General features: G+C 45.1%; 1 protein-coding gene across 3 annotated transcripts in view; it reads left to right on the top strand.

Moving 5' to 3' along the window:
• Window positions 1-10772, top strand: part of CADM3 (cell adhesion molecule 3) — a 1437124-nt gene extending 1426352 nt beyond the window's left edge. For all 3 annotated transcript variants that reach the window (XM_069635417.1, XM_069635418.1, XM_069635416.1), the window contains one exon: window positions 9795-10772. In XM_069635417.1, coding sequence (XP_069491518.1) covers window positions 9795-9913 — 119 coding nt within the window. In that variant the 3' untranslated portion in view covers window positions 9914-10772. The remainder of the gene's footprint in view (window positions 1-9794) is intronic.
• The last annotated feature ends 2258 nt before the right edge of the window (window positions 10773-13030 follow it).

Below are 13030 nucleotides of genomic sequence, written 5' to 3'. Positions count from 1 at the left end.
TGATGCAGAGAAGCCTGGGTCTGCCTGCATCGGAGACTGGTGAGTAGCAACGCTAGGAACCGGTCGCCCTCCTGCAGTAGCCTGTAGTTGTTCCCTGCTGTGTTAAACAGCACGCCTTTTTCGCACTCGCGCTCTGCTTCTGTCCACAAGTGGAGGCCGCGCTTGAGTAGCGGAGATCTGTTTGTCCTCATTTGTTCACTGCTCTAAACTGCCTGATTTCCTTGAAGAGACTCCTCTTGGCCCGTTGGCACCAGCGTGTGCAGGTACTTTTGAGCACAAGGCTCCACTCTTCGTAGGGCTCGGACTTCCTTCTAGTTAGGTGGCCTCTGAAGGCGAACTGGGTCTAACGATTACTTGCACTGCCTGTTTTCCTCCCCATCTAGGTGGTCTGCATATTTCGTGCTTCTAACTCTTTAGACCCTTCGGTAATTGTATATATATAGTGTTTGATTGTGATGTGTTGGTTTACTTGAGTTTTATCGTGATTCTTTACTATGGTCAATGTTGCAGAGGCCTTGTAATAAATGTGTCTATATTTTTAATATAACACCTGCTTTGAGTAATTTGTAAGTGTCTGTTAGGGAGAATTCTCTCTTTAGGCTGAAGAGGCCTAAAACCCAAACTTCTCCCAACAGAGAGGTCGTGAGGACCTCTGGAGGCCCCTCTAGATCTAAGGGAATCCTTTATAAGGACCCCTTAAAAAAGCCTAACACAGGTTCAGAAGTTGTACCGACTTCTGAGGGACTGGTCATCCAGATCCCCTATAACTTTAAAAAGACTGATGTTCCTCAAAGGGTTTGTAGGTCATATAGCTTACAAAGGAAAACCTTTGATTTGACCATAGGACATAGGTCAAGGTGTCACCACCAAAATGCTGATGGTCTCTCTAGGATGTATGTCATCGACTTGAGGTATGAGATTCATCCAAGAGTGGATTAAATCCTCCTGTCCCTTAGTCTGCGGGGGGGGGGGGGTGAGTGTTAGGGAGAATTCTCTCTTTAGGATGAATTTACTAACCTAGTGAGTCCCCCAGCAGCTTTGCTGGATTTCTGGAGTTTGTTTTTTTTCTTCTGCCAAGAGTGAGACTCTTTTTTCTCCCACTCTTGGACATGATTTATGGTGTTCATTTGACTGTTGATTTGTTTTATGGGCTATGGGGTCCTTTACTCCATAGGGTCTCATGTGTTTTTACTATGTGTGTTACACAGCACCCTCCGTGCAGTGAGACCGGGGTGTCATAGTGACACCCCACCATAGACTCCATACCCCGGGACTGACTACTGTCTCTGAGGGCATGTAAAGTCACCATTGGCTTTACTAGTCCGAAATTATTAACAGAAACCAGTACAAACCATCATATTGTGGACGTACTGGTTGAGGCAATTCGATTGCCCCGGGGTCTGTTAGTCGAGGGGGCATGTCTCCGTCCCCCCTGATCGAGTTTTGGCTGGTGGCAGTGGAAACTACTTTTTATATTCGACCACGAATTTCCCATTGTTCGAGGCCACCAACTTTAATTATTTAATTCTCATAGCCTCGAACATACTGCCGGTTTATTTATTTAATATTAATTCGCCGGTTGGTATTTTTTGACTCGATTCTAAAATGGCGTTTGTGTTCTCTTCTGTGACTCCAACTCAAGTCGAGCCCTTTGTTCCACTTTTTGGCGGGCTTCTCCACGGAAACCTCCAAAAGTGGTGCCACTCTGTCTGGGTACCACAGGGGGCGTGGGAGGGGGTTTAGGCACCCTGGACTGAGTAACCTTGGTAACTCAAGTCGCACTCTTGTGTGATTGGCCCAAGTGGTGAGATGGCCGGCTCACAACTTAGCATGTTTGATTGACAGCTAGGCTGAGTGAATGGGGGTGTGCTGCATAAAAGCAGGGCTTTGGGGACTGGAACTTCAGAAGTCGCCACAGGACCTGAGAATCCGACGAGGGAGAAGCTGAGCCGACCTACCACGACGACACCACCGGTGGAGCCCAGCGGAACCGACTCACCACTTCCCGACGACAGAGAAGATCTCCCGGCTGGAGAGGCTTCTTACCCTGACTGATGGGCACATCCAGTTTACCTTCTTCTCTTCGCACCCCAGACCGGCGTGTGGTCGAATTGCCCGTGCCAAGCACCCCGGCAACCGGATAGCCACTTACCACTGGACCGCGAATCAAAAGACCGCTCCTTTTACTTGAGAAACTCTGCGGCTGGTTTCTTCCCTGGCAGTGCAACGGACTCCTGTCTTCCTCCCTGACGAGATCCTCTCTTCCCCCGGACGAAGCACCGACTTGCATCCGCTGCCAGGAACAACTGCCCCCGCTGGAGGATTCTCACCACTTTAAGGTACCGTGTCCGCCAGGCCTCTGTAACGCTCACCTGATTCCCACGGAGGCGCGGGTCTTGGCAGGAAGGCGTCTGTAACACGAAACGTGATGTGCAGGATTCGGTTGGCTTCTGGGGTCGACCCTCTCCGCACTGTGTGTCGAACTCGAAGGGTGAGGTTTCTGCAGGTGAAATAATATGGGGATTAAAGGTCTGGGTTGCTGAATGTTCCCATCTCTCTCCTCCCAGCTTGTCTGTTGAACCCCCCTCCCAGGTCAACGTGCTCACCTTAGATAGGTGAATGCTGGGCTCTCCATCTGCGTCTAGTGCAGGGTGCCGTTGCCAGTTCCTTCACTGGTGAAACGTGGGCCTCTTGACTTCAGAGGATGGGTACCGTCGTTGACTGCACGACCGGTAAGTTTCTGGACACCTTTAGTCTTTATAGTCTTTTATGCGTGGCACTGAAGCGCCTGGAGTTGCGTAAGTATGGCAGCGCTCTTACTGTCTCTTTCTTTGTCTTTGCAGGAGACGATGCAGAATGAAGAAATCCGGAATTCGCCACGTGCCGGTAAGTGTGACACTGCTGTTGTCTTTGCAGGTGAAGATGCGGCGTGAAGAATCCGGAATGCACTGCGTGCCAGTAAGTTGAATAATGCTGTTTATCTTTGCAGGTGCAGATGCAGCGTGAAGAATCTGGAGTGCACAGCGTGCCAGTAAGTATAATAATACTGCTTATCTTTGCAGGTGCAGATGCAGCGTGAAGAATCTGGAGTGCACAGCGTGCCGGTAAGTATAATAATGCTGTTTATCTTTGCCGGCGGAGGTGCAGCGTTAGACACGGCCGCTGCCGATGGATCAGGTAAGCAAGCACTGCGTGTGAAAGTTCGTTCTGCTAACCTGTTGTTTCTGGTCTTTTGCAGGTGCTGATGTTGCTCGGGTACAGGAATGGTAAGTATAATTCTTGCAGGTTCAGGATCCCAAGAAGAAATGCTGGAACAGACTCGGTGAGCGTTCTGCTGCAGATGCAGAATAACGCGAAGCACGTTTCATCAATCGGGTGTGGTTTAAATAGCCTTGGAGTGATGAGGCGTCTCCTTCCACGGCCCCGCCTAAGTAAGAAAAGAGTTCCTGCTTCCAGAAGAGTTCCAGTGCTGTATCCAGGGAGTGGAGCTGCCCCACCCAGGTAAGAAAGTAGTCCCAGTTCACCGAGGACTTCTAAGAGTCTGGCAAGTAAGCAGCATGGTCTGCCGCAGGTAAGTCCACCCAAGCACCTTCACACCAATGATGAGCCCGGCGCTTCCAGTGCCGGGACCGATGCTTCTGATGAGCCTGGTGCCACCGGCGCCAGGACATGGTCCAAAAGGTCCCTGTGGGGACCGGCTGGTGCCCAGGATCAGGGTTAGGGGCCTGCTTCCAAGGACGTTGGGCTGATCCTGGCTCCTTGGAAGCAGTGATCATGACAGCCTCCCTTTCTAAAGATTGCTACAAGGTAATAATAACCCCTTAACCTTCTGGACTGGGCTGGCCGCCTTGACCTTCTAACTGGTCCCTTTCTTTGGTCCAACTCTTTTCGAACCTTTTCAAAGACGTTTTGTGCACTGCAACTGTGTGACCTTGGACACATTTCGTTTGATCCCCTTAAAGTGGATCCAGACTACTGAACTCTAACTTCACGGTTTTACTTTGCCTTCCTCTCTTCTTGTGTTCTTGTAAAGGTGTTGGGACCTGTTTCAATGTATTCTCTGCTTTTCTCTCCCTTTTAAAACGAATTATTAGAGTGCCATCTGCGTTAAGCGCTCACCGCTGTCTGAAAATAAGTGGGGCTTTACTTAAGACTTGTCTAATATTCTTCTAAGGCAGTGTATATCTTTTAGTGACCGTGTTTTTGAATTGCTTACTATTAGTGCCTGTGTGTTGTTCTAGATGTGGTTTTAAATAAATAATTATACCTCTTTTACACCAAGCCCTGGTCAGTGTTTACTTGTTCTACTGTGTTCTTTTGACCTATTGTGAATGCTCTGTATACTGCCTAACTCTTCTTGAGGGAAGTCTGACTGCTCAGCCACAGCTACCAAGTGAATCTGTGTGGTACAGACTGCTACCAAGTGGGTTTACTGCCAAACACCTGTAGTCTTAAATCTTTTGCAGTGGTCCCAGAGGGAACTGCACAGGTTTCTGCCTAACAGTGTCCTTGCTTTGTGTGCTCATTGCGGGCTTTCAGTCACCCTCACCCCTCTTGAGACCTAGTCTTGACTGCCGCCATCGCTACCCTGATTGGTCTGGCTTGTCCAGAGGTTACCCTGTTCCAAGAAACAAGTCTGGCTTTCTGCACCTCTCTCTGCCCCTCCAGGACAGAGTTCAGAAATCCATCTTAACACAGGGGCACTGTCTGCTTCAGGGGAACCTGCCTGGAGACACTGCATCTGGCTAGGCCATGTGTACAATGGCCCTTGCGTGGAAGATATATTTGAAGTGTACATGGTGTTTGGCACCTCAGCCGTTCCCACCCAGTCAGCCCTCCCAGGACAAGTGAGCGTGTCCTTGATTCACTGAAAAATTGAAACAACCATTCATAAAATTTCAGTTGTATTTTACTTTGTTGCTGATGTTGATGGCACAAATGTACTACACATTATATACTTCGGGTTGCAGCACAGTGTGGGAAAATCCCCTGTACTGAACGCTGTCACTGGGGAATGTGTCTGTAATGGCACCAACACAGGTGGGTATTACTCATCGAACGCGGTGTCCAAACCTCCCATGAAGCCACCCTGTAAATGCACGATAGGCCACCAGCCTGTACCACCTGTGGAAGAGAAAGAGACAAACTGTATTTAAATGAACAAGATAAGTGTATCAAACCTTAGTTGAAAGTGCAATCTTGTATCCTATGGCATTGGTGCCAGTACAAATGTTACTTCACGGATCAATCAACTTGGGCTTTAAAGTGTAGACGCATTACAAAAGTGAAAAACGATGCATTCCATTAGATTTGGGACACAGAGAAGTATTGTTTCTTGGTTGTATGGGAAAGACACATAAGATCACCAATATGATTTCCGCAAATTGCGAGTGATGTATATGATTGCAAGACTACATTCATTTGGCAGTGAGAGATAAAAGTTACGACAATATAGGAGACAAATATGAAATGTTAGTGGCCTAAGTGACATCACATCTAGAGTACACTTACTCGTTACTTGGATTGGGAGGGCGAATTGTTGCACGAAGTTCGTGCATAAGCACCATCATAATCCTCAACACGGACCTTGTGAGGCAGGCTGCCATGAAGTCATGCAGCTCGGTAACGCATTGTGGCCGTCTCTCGTCTTCCGATATGTAGGCCAAGCATCCAGAGTTTTCTCGGCAGCAGCAGTTCTCTTCCTCGGTTGGCATTACCTCGCACCGATTGCAGGTACACCAGGCGGAGACGTCGTTCATGCGACTAGGTTCAGGCTCTCGATCTGGTGATTCATCCTCCCAACTGTCGTCCAAAGCCCCATTGTTTCCGCATCTTTCTCTTTCGAGTAATTCTGCCTCGGAATACTCCGGCTCGTACTGGTAGGGGTGCATTGTTGCCATTATGCAACAAAATGAAAATAGATAGTAATGATAGTACTAGTATCTGTTCGCACGGGCTACCAGCAACGAAGATAGCTGAACAGACCAGAAACGAGCCACATGATACACAAAAAAGACGGTGAAACGATTGGAAAAGCAAATCTGATGTTGTCTGTTGAGAAGCAGTCTGTTTATACTTATTGAGGAAAGAGGCGTCATGCCATTCCATGGAGACATGTCATTAGCTGGAGCAAAGAGAATGTTGACATGAGACGTGCATTGGCGTTGTGAAATGGGCCGTACGCGTCTAGTGATGTCAGCTTCAGGGGCGGGGGTATGATTTAGTGCTGACAGGGCAGTTCACCTCAGGGTGACGCAGCAACGGATAAGATTAGCACAAGACAAGATGGTGGCGCCCTGCTGCCTGTTTTCGCATGTGTAAAAGTGAGGAAAACTACGGTAAGGTACATAGGAAATGTTTGTACGATCGATCAACATATGCTTAAAAACATATGCCAGAACGCTCGGGACAGTAATATTTTTGAGCGCACTATTCCTTTAAACCTGAGCTTATGAAGCTAATTATGACATCTGAGTTTGTTGATGGAAATGTAAGGCTGTATCTTTGCCTTGTTGTAGCTGTGCACTTGATGTTGAACCTAGACCTATGAAACTGTGCCTGGCACATGAAGCAGTAAGCAGAACTGAGATGTGGAACTTCGACATGTTTTTTTTCCAATAGCTTGAGGTTCCACTGTGAAGTAGCTTCAGAGCACTAATGTGATGTTGTTCTGGCACATAATTATAGTACTCGGGCATTTGAGAAAATAACTGGGTATTTGTTGTTACTGTGCTTTTGAACTATGCTGAAGCTGTAGTAGTTTTAAAGTGCCAAATTCTTGTTTGATGCATATTGTGCCTCCACCCAGGGTAGCCAGAACACAATCTAGCGTGGGGAATCTACCACGCACCTTATTGGGAGGCAGGTGTAGGTGGGCACAAAATATACTTATTATACAACTTTACTGAAGATCTGACCCGCTTCTTAACTGTCTCCAACCCCGGATTACATGGGTGCAAGATCACCCTGGTGAGCCCTGCTGTGACGTGGAGCAGGAAACGGCAGAAAGTTAGGGTACGATTTTCCCCAAATACCCCTACGGAAAAAGAAACTGGGTTAAAATAACTGACACACAAAATGAAAGGCAGAAAAATAAATGCTGGTGTACGGTTCTTTTAGTTGTTATGTGCTCACTTATACTTTTCACTTCCGGTATACTAACAGGGGTTTGAGAGTGTTTCACAAAAAGGGGAAATCACAAGACATGATATCAAATTAAATTAATCCATGTCATCAACAATATAAACAGTTCTTTCAAATATTAAAAATGTACAAAAATGATTCCAACAGTATGTACAAAAAGTCTTTCAAAAATATATACGTTACGTTACATATACGGCATATCCTGTCCACTTGCGGGATTTTGTACCTGGCTCCAGAAAATATAAACAACGGTAGTTGATTTATGCATAAGTTTAGATAAAAGGACTGCATTGCTGGGCAGGGGCATTGCCTCAGGTATCTTTGAGTTTGAAAGTAAGTTTGAGTCATATCTACGGCGTACTTATAATTCTTAAGGGTGAACAAATGCAAGTAACTATTTATCCAGTCCCACTTCCTCACTTTTATTTTTGAACAATTGGTTCAAAATCTGTATCCTCGTCCCTCGTTTGAAGTCTGGGCACTATCCTATCCACTCATAGATCTGGGACATCATGGCGCCATATTCTGTGTCACATTCTCTATTAAGGCAACCTTCTGTCTCACTAAGAGTGGGAAGTAATTTACATTGGGGGCGGGAGTTGACTTTAATGTGCAATAATCCCTGTCTTGTAATCAGTTGCCCTTTCAGTGATAACAACCACAACTCTAATCGGAGATACTCCATCGGGGTGGAGGGGCTCAGTTTTCGTAATCGTTTCCAAAAGTGGCCTTCTAGAACGTCCAGCCACCCATGTAAAGTGACTCCAGCCCGTACAATATCGTAGGGCAAAAACAATACAAATAGACCATTATAATACCATTAAGGGTGTAACCTGCAGTTTTGGCCGAAAAGGATCTTATTAAAACCGTCAGTTGCCGGGCCTTTATACATTTAGCCTCTTTGATTTGATTATAGGCCCTATTAGCGCTCACCTCAAGCCCCAGATATGGGAATGAGTCCACATAATCAATCCTACCGAAACTGGTGTCAAAGCTGATATGCTTTAATCTTTTGGACGATATGGTCATGACCTTGGTCTTCCCCAGGTTAATTGTTAAATCATAATCTCTAGAAAACCCTACTAAGGTTTTGAACACAGCCCGAGCGCCCAGCAGGGTATAATTAAACATGATCAGATCGTCTGCGTACAGCATACACGGTCTAGGGCAATTCCCAAACCTTGGGAAGCACCCAACTTCCAGCCCAAAAAATATATACTAGGTCCATAGAAAGCATTGAACAAAAAAACTATTTATAAAAAACACCTTACTTTGGAAACAACCTGAGCAGGGCTGTCTCAAGATCTTTGTTGCTGCTCTTTTGTAATGTTCTTCTTGCCTTTCACTCTCTATCGAGATGGTTCTGGCAGGCAGACAGTGGGCAACAGCAGCAGCAACAGTGTGTGGGAGCCGCAAAGTCGTTTATATGGCTGGGATATTTATGCTTGGAGCATCCCAGCAATTAGATGTAGCGTTGGGAGAGCCCCACAACTCCCTTACACCTCGGCCATGTCTGCCAGGTGTGGCCCAGGGAGTTCTGGTGGGTCACTTGTCAAGGGGTGGCCCCTTTAGTTATATGCAGCCCAGGAGGACTAAAAACATTGGGCGATCTCCTGCTGTAGGGAGTGCTGGTAATTAAATTGAGTTTTTGAGATGCAGAGAGGGAGTTTGGCAGGGTGAAATACTTGATTTAGTATGGATGAATGTTGGCCCACTATTTATGGCCTATGCTCTAGAGAAAGGCCACATTAGTATTATAAAACAGATATCCAGTATTGTTGGGTTTATGACGGGATCAAGAGCATGCTCTGGAAATCATGGCAGATAGGTAGACTAATATCTGCCGTGCCTATGTATGCCTACTTCAGGTAAATTACTACTAAACACTCATTCTGCAGCAGCCAAGCCAACTCATAAATCGGCCTAATCCATGATGTTTAAACACTGGCATTTTAGGTTGAACGTTTCTCTACAAAAACTTTCCTGAAAAGTGGTAGAGGCACATGTGCATTTAAGGCTGGGAGTGGGCATATGGAAGTGCTCTGGCATAAATAATGGGCCCTGTGAATATAGGTTATTAATAAGTTAGAATACAAAATAAAGGCAAGGCAATGTTTGAGGACACTGCAATGGGCAATTGGGTGATTCCTTGGGCTGATAACATTGTGTGATCACTTATAACAATCCTAGTGGCAGACCCAGTAATTTGTTGAGTGAGCTCAGGGGATAATCTATGTCAAGAGTTATTAATACTGTGCAGTTACCGCCGTCGTCGTCTATTATTACAGAGGCTGGTCTCGAGAGTGGTGTATTGTGCCCCTGCCATGGATTCTTGGTCTGCCAGAGAATATAAAAGGGTGGGAGATGAGTGTAAAGGGGGAGACGGATTAAACGTATACGAAAGATGTGTGCATGTAAAAGGGAATGAGGGGTAGGGATAGAGTCTGTGATAGTTTGCATGCCTGTGTAGTCAGCGCAGAACAAAATATTAAATACATATTTAATTTATCATGCCTAGATCTTTGGATAGCATTGCATATGTATGTACTGACTTGTCATTGTGCTCAAATATTGTCTGTCGTTAACTTGGACTGTAACATTGAAGGCTGGTAATGGTGATGCCAAAGTCTTATTTATCTGCCCCTACTCAGGAACGTACCTCACTCATGAGGCCAAGGGTTCCGATGATGCTCCTGATGCCGACACAGCGATCATCAATGCTGAGGGGGGGCAGAGCAGTAGTGATGACAAGAAAGAGTATTTCATCTAAAGGTTGGAGTTAGCAGAAGTACAGCTACCATCATGAAAATAGCAAAAATTACCCGATCTGTAACCCGCATAGGCGCTCAGCATGAAACAATGCAGCCCAACCGAACAGAATGGTTCTCTCTCTGACACAGCAGCAAGAGGACACAGAATGAGAGAGAGAGAGAGAGAGAGAGAAAGAAAGAAAGAAAGAAAGGAGGGATCTTCGCTTTGGAAAGCCAAACAGATGACTCATGCTCCTGAAGAGAACTTGTACAAAAAGTTATTACTAAAACATGTAAAAACAACAAAAAAGTATGCTTGCTTGTATCTTCATATATGAAACACAGTCCTTAAACAAACAAAAAAATCCCAGTTGTGAGTAAGACTTAATTTCATTGTTTTTTTAAAAAACTTTTCTTGTCGAACAAAGTCTTTCCTTTTGCTGTCAATATTTTGTAATGTCAAGGAGGTCAGGATATTGTTCTTTGAAACTGAACTTTCAGTTGCCTTCTGTTGTCATTTATACTTATTTCATGTTTATATTGATTTACTATGTGTTTTTGCATTCGTATCTTCTTGGCACCAGTTGGGGGTTCAGATTTTTATGGGGGGAGGGTGTTGAAGTACAAAGAAGTAAGCATCTGACATTTTAAAACGTTCCTTTCCTCTGGGGTTCCTGGTTTATCTTAATTAATATGCTTTTTTCTTTTGACTTTTTAACAGGACATGCCTTGCCCATCAGGCCTCACTCTCGACCATGTTATTTCTTTGTCTTGCAACCATTTTCCAGAAAGCAGGATTCTGGCATTTACGATTTTAATGTCTAAACATGCACCATCAAATCAACCAAAGCATTCCATACATTAAAAAAAAACACCCTACATGGTTTTGGGACAAATGTTTCAATTACCTGCTTCCAGGTCTTGAGAGCTTTGGCATATAACTAGTGCTCAAGTGGAGCCATTGTGTGCTACAAAATTCCCAAAATTGGATTGGGTAAAGTTGAGAAAATGTGCGTGTGGAAGAAACAATTGTAATGTGTATTACATATAATTATGAAAGTGTTCACATGTATGCCTAGTAGAGGTAAAGTTACACAAGCACACTTGGAAACACGTGTATTATGAATGCTCACAAGTAATGACATAAACATCATTCCAAAAGAGAATTACATCCAGAATCCCCAACACATACTGCAGCATTAATGAGGCATGTCCCAATGTAAACATTCACCTTTGGAGCCAGGTTATAAAGTTCAAATATGTGTATTACAGAACATAGATATGCCGAGGTTTTGAGTTGAACTGTAAACAAGGCAATGGCAAATTCAGTGGTGGATGTATCAATCAAACGTTCTAGAAGGCTGCAGTACGCAATTCCTTCCCACTCTTCATTAGCAAGAGTACAGCCAACATGTAATTGACATTCCTTGCAAGTTAAGTGCTACCTGCATTACTTTCTTGACTCTTGTAGCTGGAAGCTTTGTCTTCTGACAGACTTGTCAATATGTCTTGCTCCTCCATAGTTGTTGCCACCACCTCTGGTACAGGGGCTGTCTGGATATGGACTAGCCAAAAGTGCTGTTCTGATATTTACCAATATCTCAGCAAGACCAGGGATTGGCAACCACAACTCCCTTGGTGCCAATGCAGATTCTGCCCAGTGTGCTCCAGTCTCTCAGTTTTGCTAGCAGACCATTGCCTTGTCTACCAAGCAACTCATCCTCCCTATTAGTCCCACCTTCCTTCTTGCCCTACTCTACATTATCCATTATGACCTCCTCAGTCATCTGCAATGCTCAGCTCCACTCTTGTCTTTCCTACGCTCCACTTCTGCCCTCCCCCGATTTAACAACAGCGGTTCCCCTTCTCTTAAACCTTCTTTTCATCACATAGTTGTTGCTCTCTATCTCCTCTTTTTTCCCCCAGGCCTGCTCTGCCCCCTGCCCCTGATGTCTTCTTGTTCTTTCCATCACACCTTTTCCACTCTGGATTTTCTTCTACCAGCTCCTCTTTCCTAGATGTTCCCACTTTCTCATTTCTTTGAGGACTCCTATTCTCCTTTGCCGTCTGGTCTTTCCTTTTTCCTCTGCCAACTTAGATGTTATTCCCTCCTTTCTTGTTGACGATCTCTCTCTTCTGCTCTACTTCACATTTTCGGATCCACCCCTTTCCTACGCCTACTGACTCCCACTGACTGTGTATGTTTCCATTTGTCTAGTAATTGTAAGATTCAATCTTCCAGATCTTGCTCTTGCCTGCATTTGCGGGAGTAGGGCCAGCTGCCCCCATTTGTTGCATTCTGTGGTAATGTGCTTGGGGCCATGCCTTTGAAAAGGGCTACAGTTCCTGGAAGAGCATTTGCCATGGCCTTCCTTTGCCTCCTCCTTTGTCTAGTGAATCTAGCGGGTGGTGCCCCCCTGTCCTCCCAGCCCCATCCTCTAACTTAAAACTTGGGATATCATAACACTACATGAAGTTTGTCACCTCTGTGAATATCCGATTCGGAAATCAACCGTGCACACATAAACTTCCCCTGCCCTGCACATGTATTCTAATTATTCTTTTCTAATTATTCTTTTATAACGCAGCTAATACCGGGGACCAGTTTCTAAGCACAAGCACGGATTTCGAACCTGTGTTGCAATGCGTTGTCACGCATTCACACTGAGCTATCCTCCCGGCCTAAATGAATAATCAACACCCTCCAACGTGTTTTGACATGCGCATGATATGAACGAAACATGTGCAAAACAGACATGCATACTACCATCAACTGGATTCAGTGGACATGTTTCCAATTATGGATAACACACACACACACAAAGGTAAAACTTGTTGAAATGCCCATGGCAATTACATACCCAAAGAGATAGTTAATGCTAACAAACATGTCTAAAAAAAAAATGTCCCCCACACTAGTGCCAGTGTGTCTATGTTTATATTTCTATGGCTTGTGAATCTGTTCAGATTCACATGCTGTGCATATTTTGCTATTGTAACTTGGGATTCAAAAGTATAAGTAGACATCGACAATCGACATTCACCAACGTGTGCAGAGACCAACAGTGCCCCTTTATGCCTGTGCTCTTCGATTGTTTTATTCCACCATTGGTACGGTTGCAGGACTGGGAGCAGAA

This window comes from Ambystoma mexicanum, chromosome 1q, assembly GCF_040938575.1.
Source record: "Ambystoma mexicanum isolate Mex_15411 chromosome 1q, UKY_AmexF1_1, whole genome shotgun sequence".
Lineage (NCBI taxonomy): Eukaryota > Metazoa > Chordata > Amphibia > Caudata > Ambystomatidae > Ambystoma > Ambystoma mexicanum.
The sequence above is the reverse complement of the archived record's forward strand: the minus strand, read 5'-3'. Positions and strand labels throughout refer to the sequence as shown.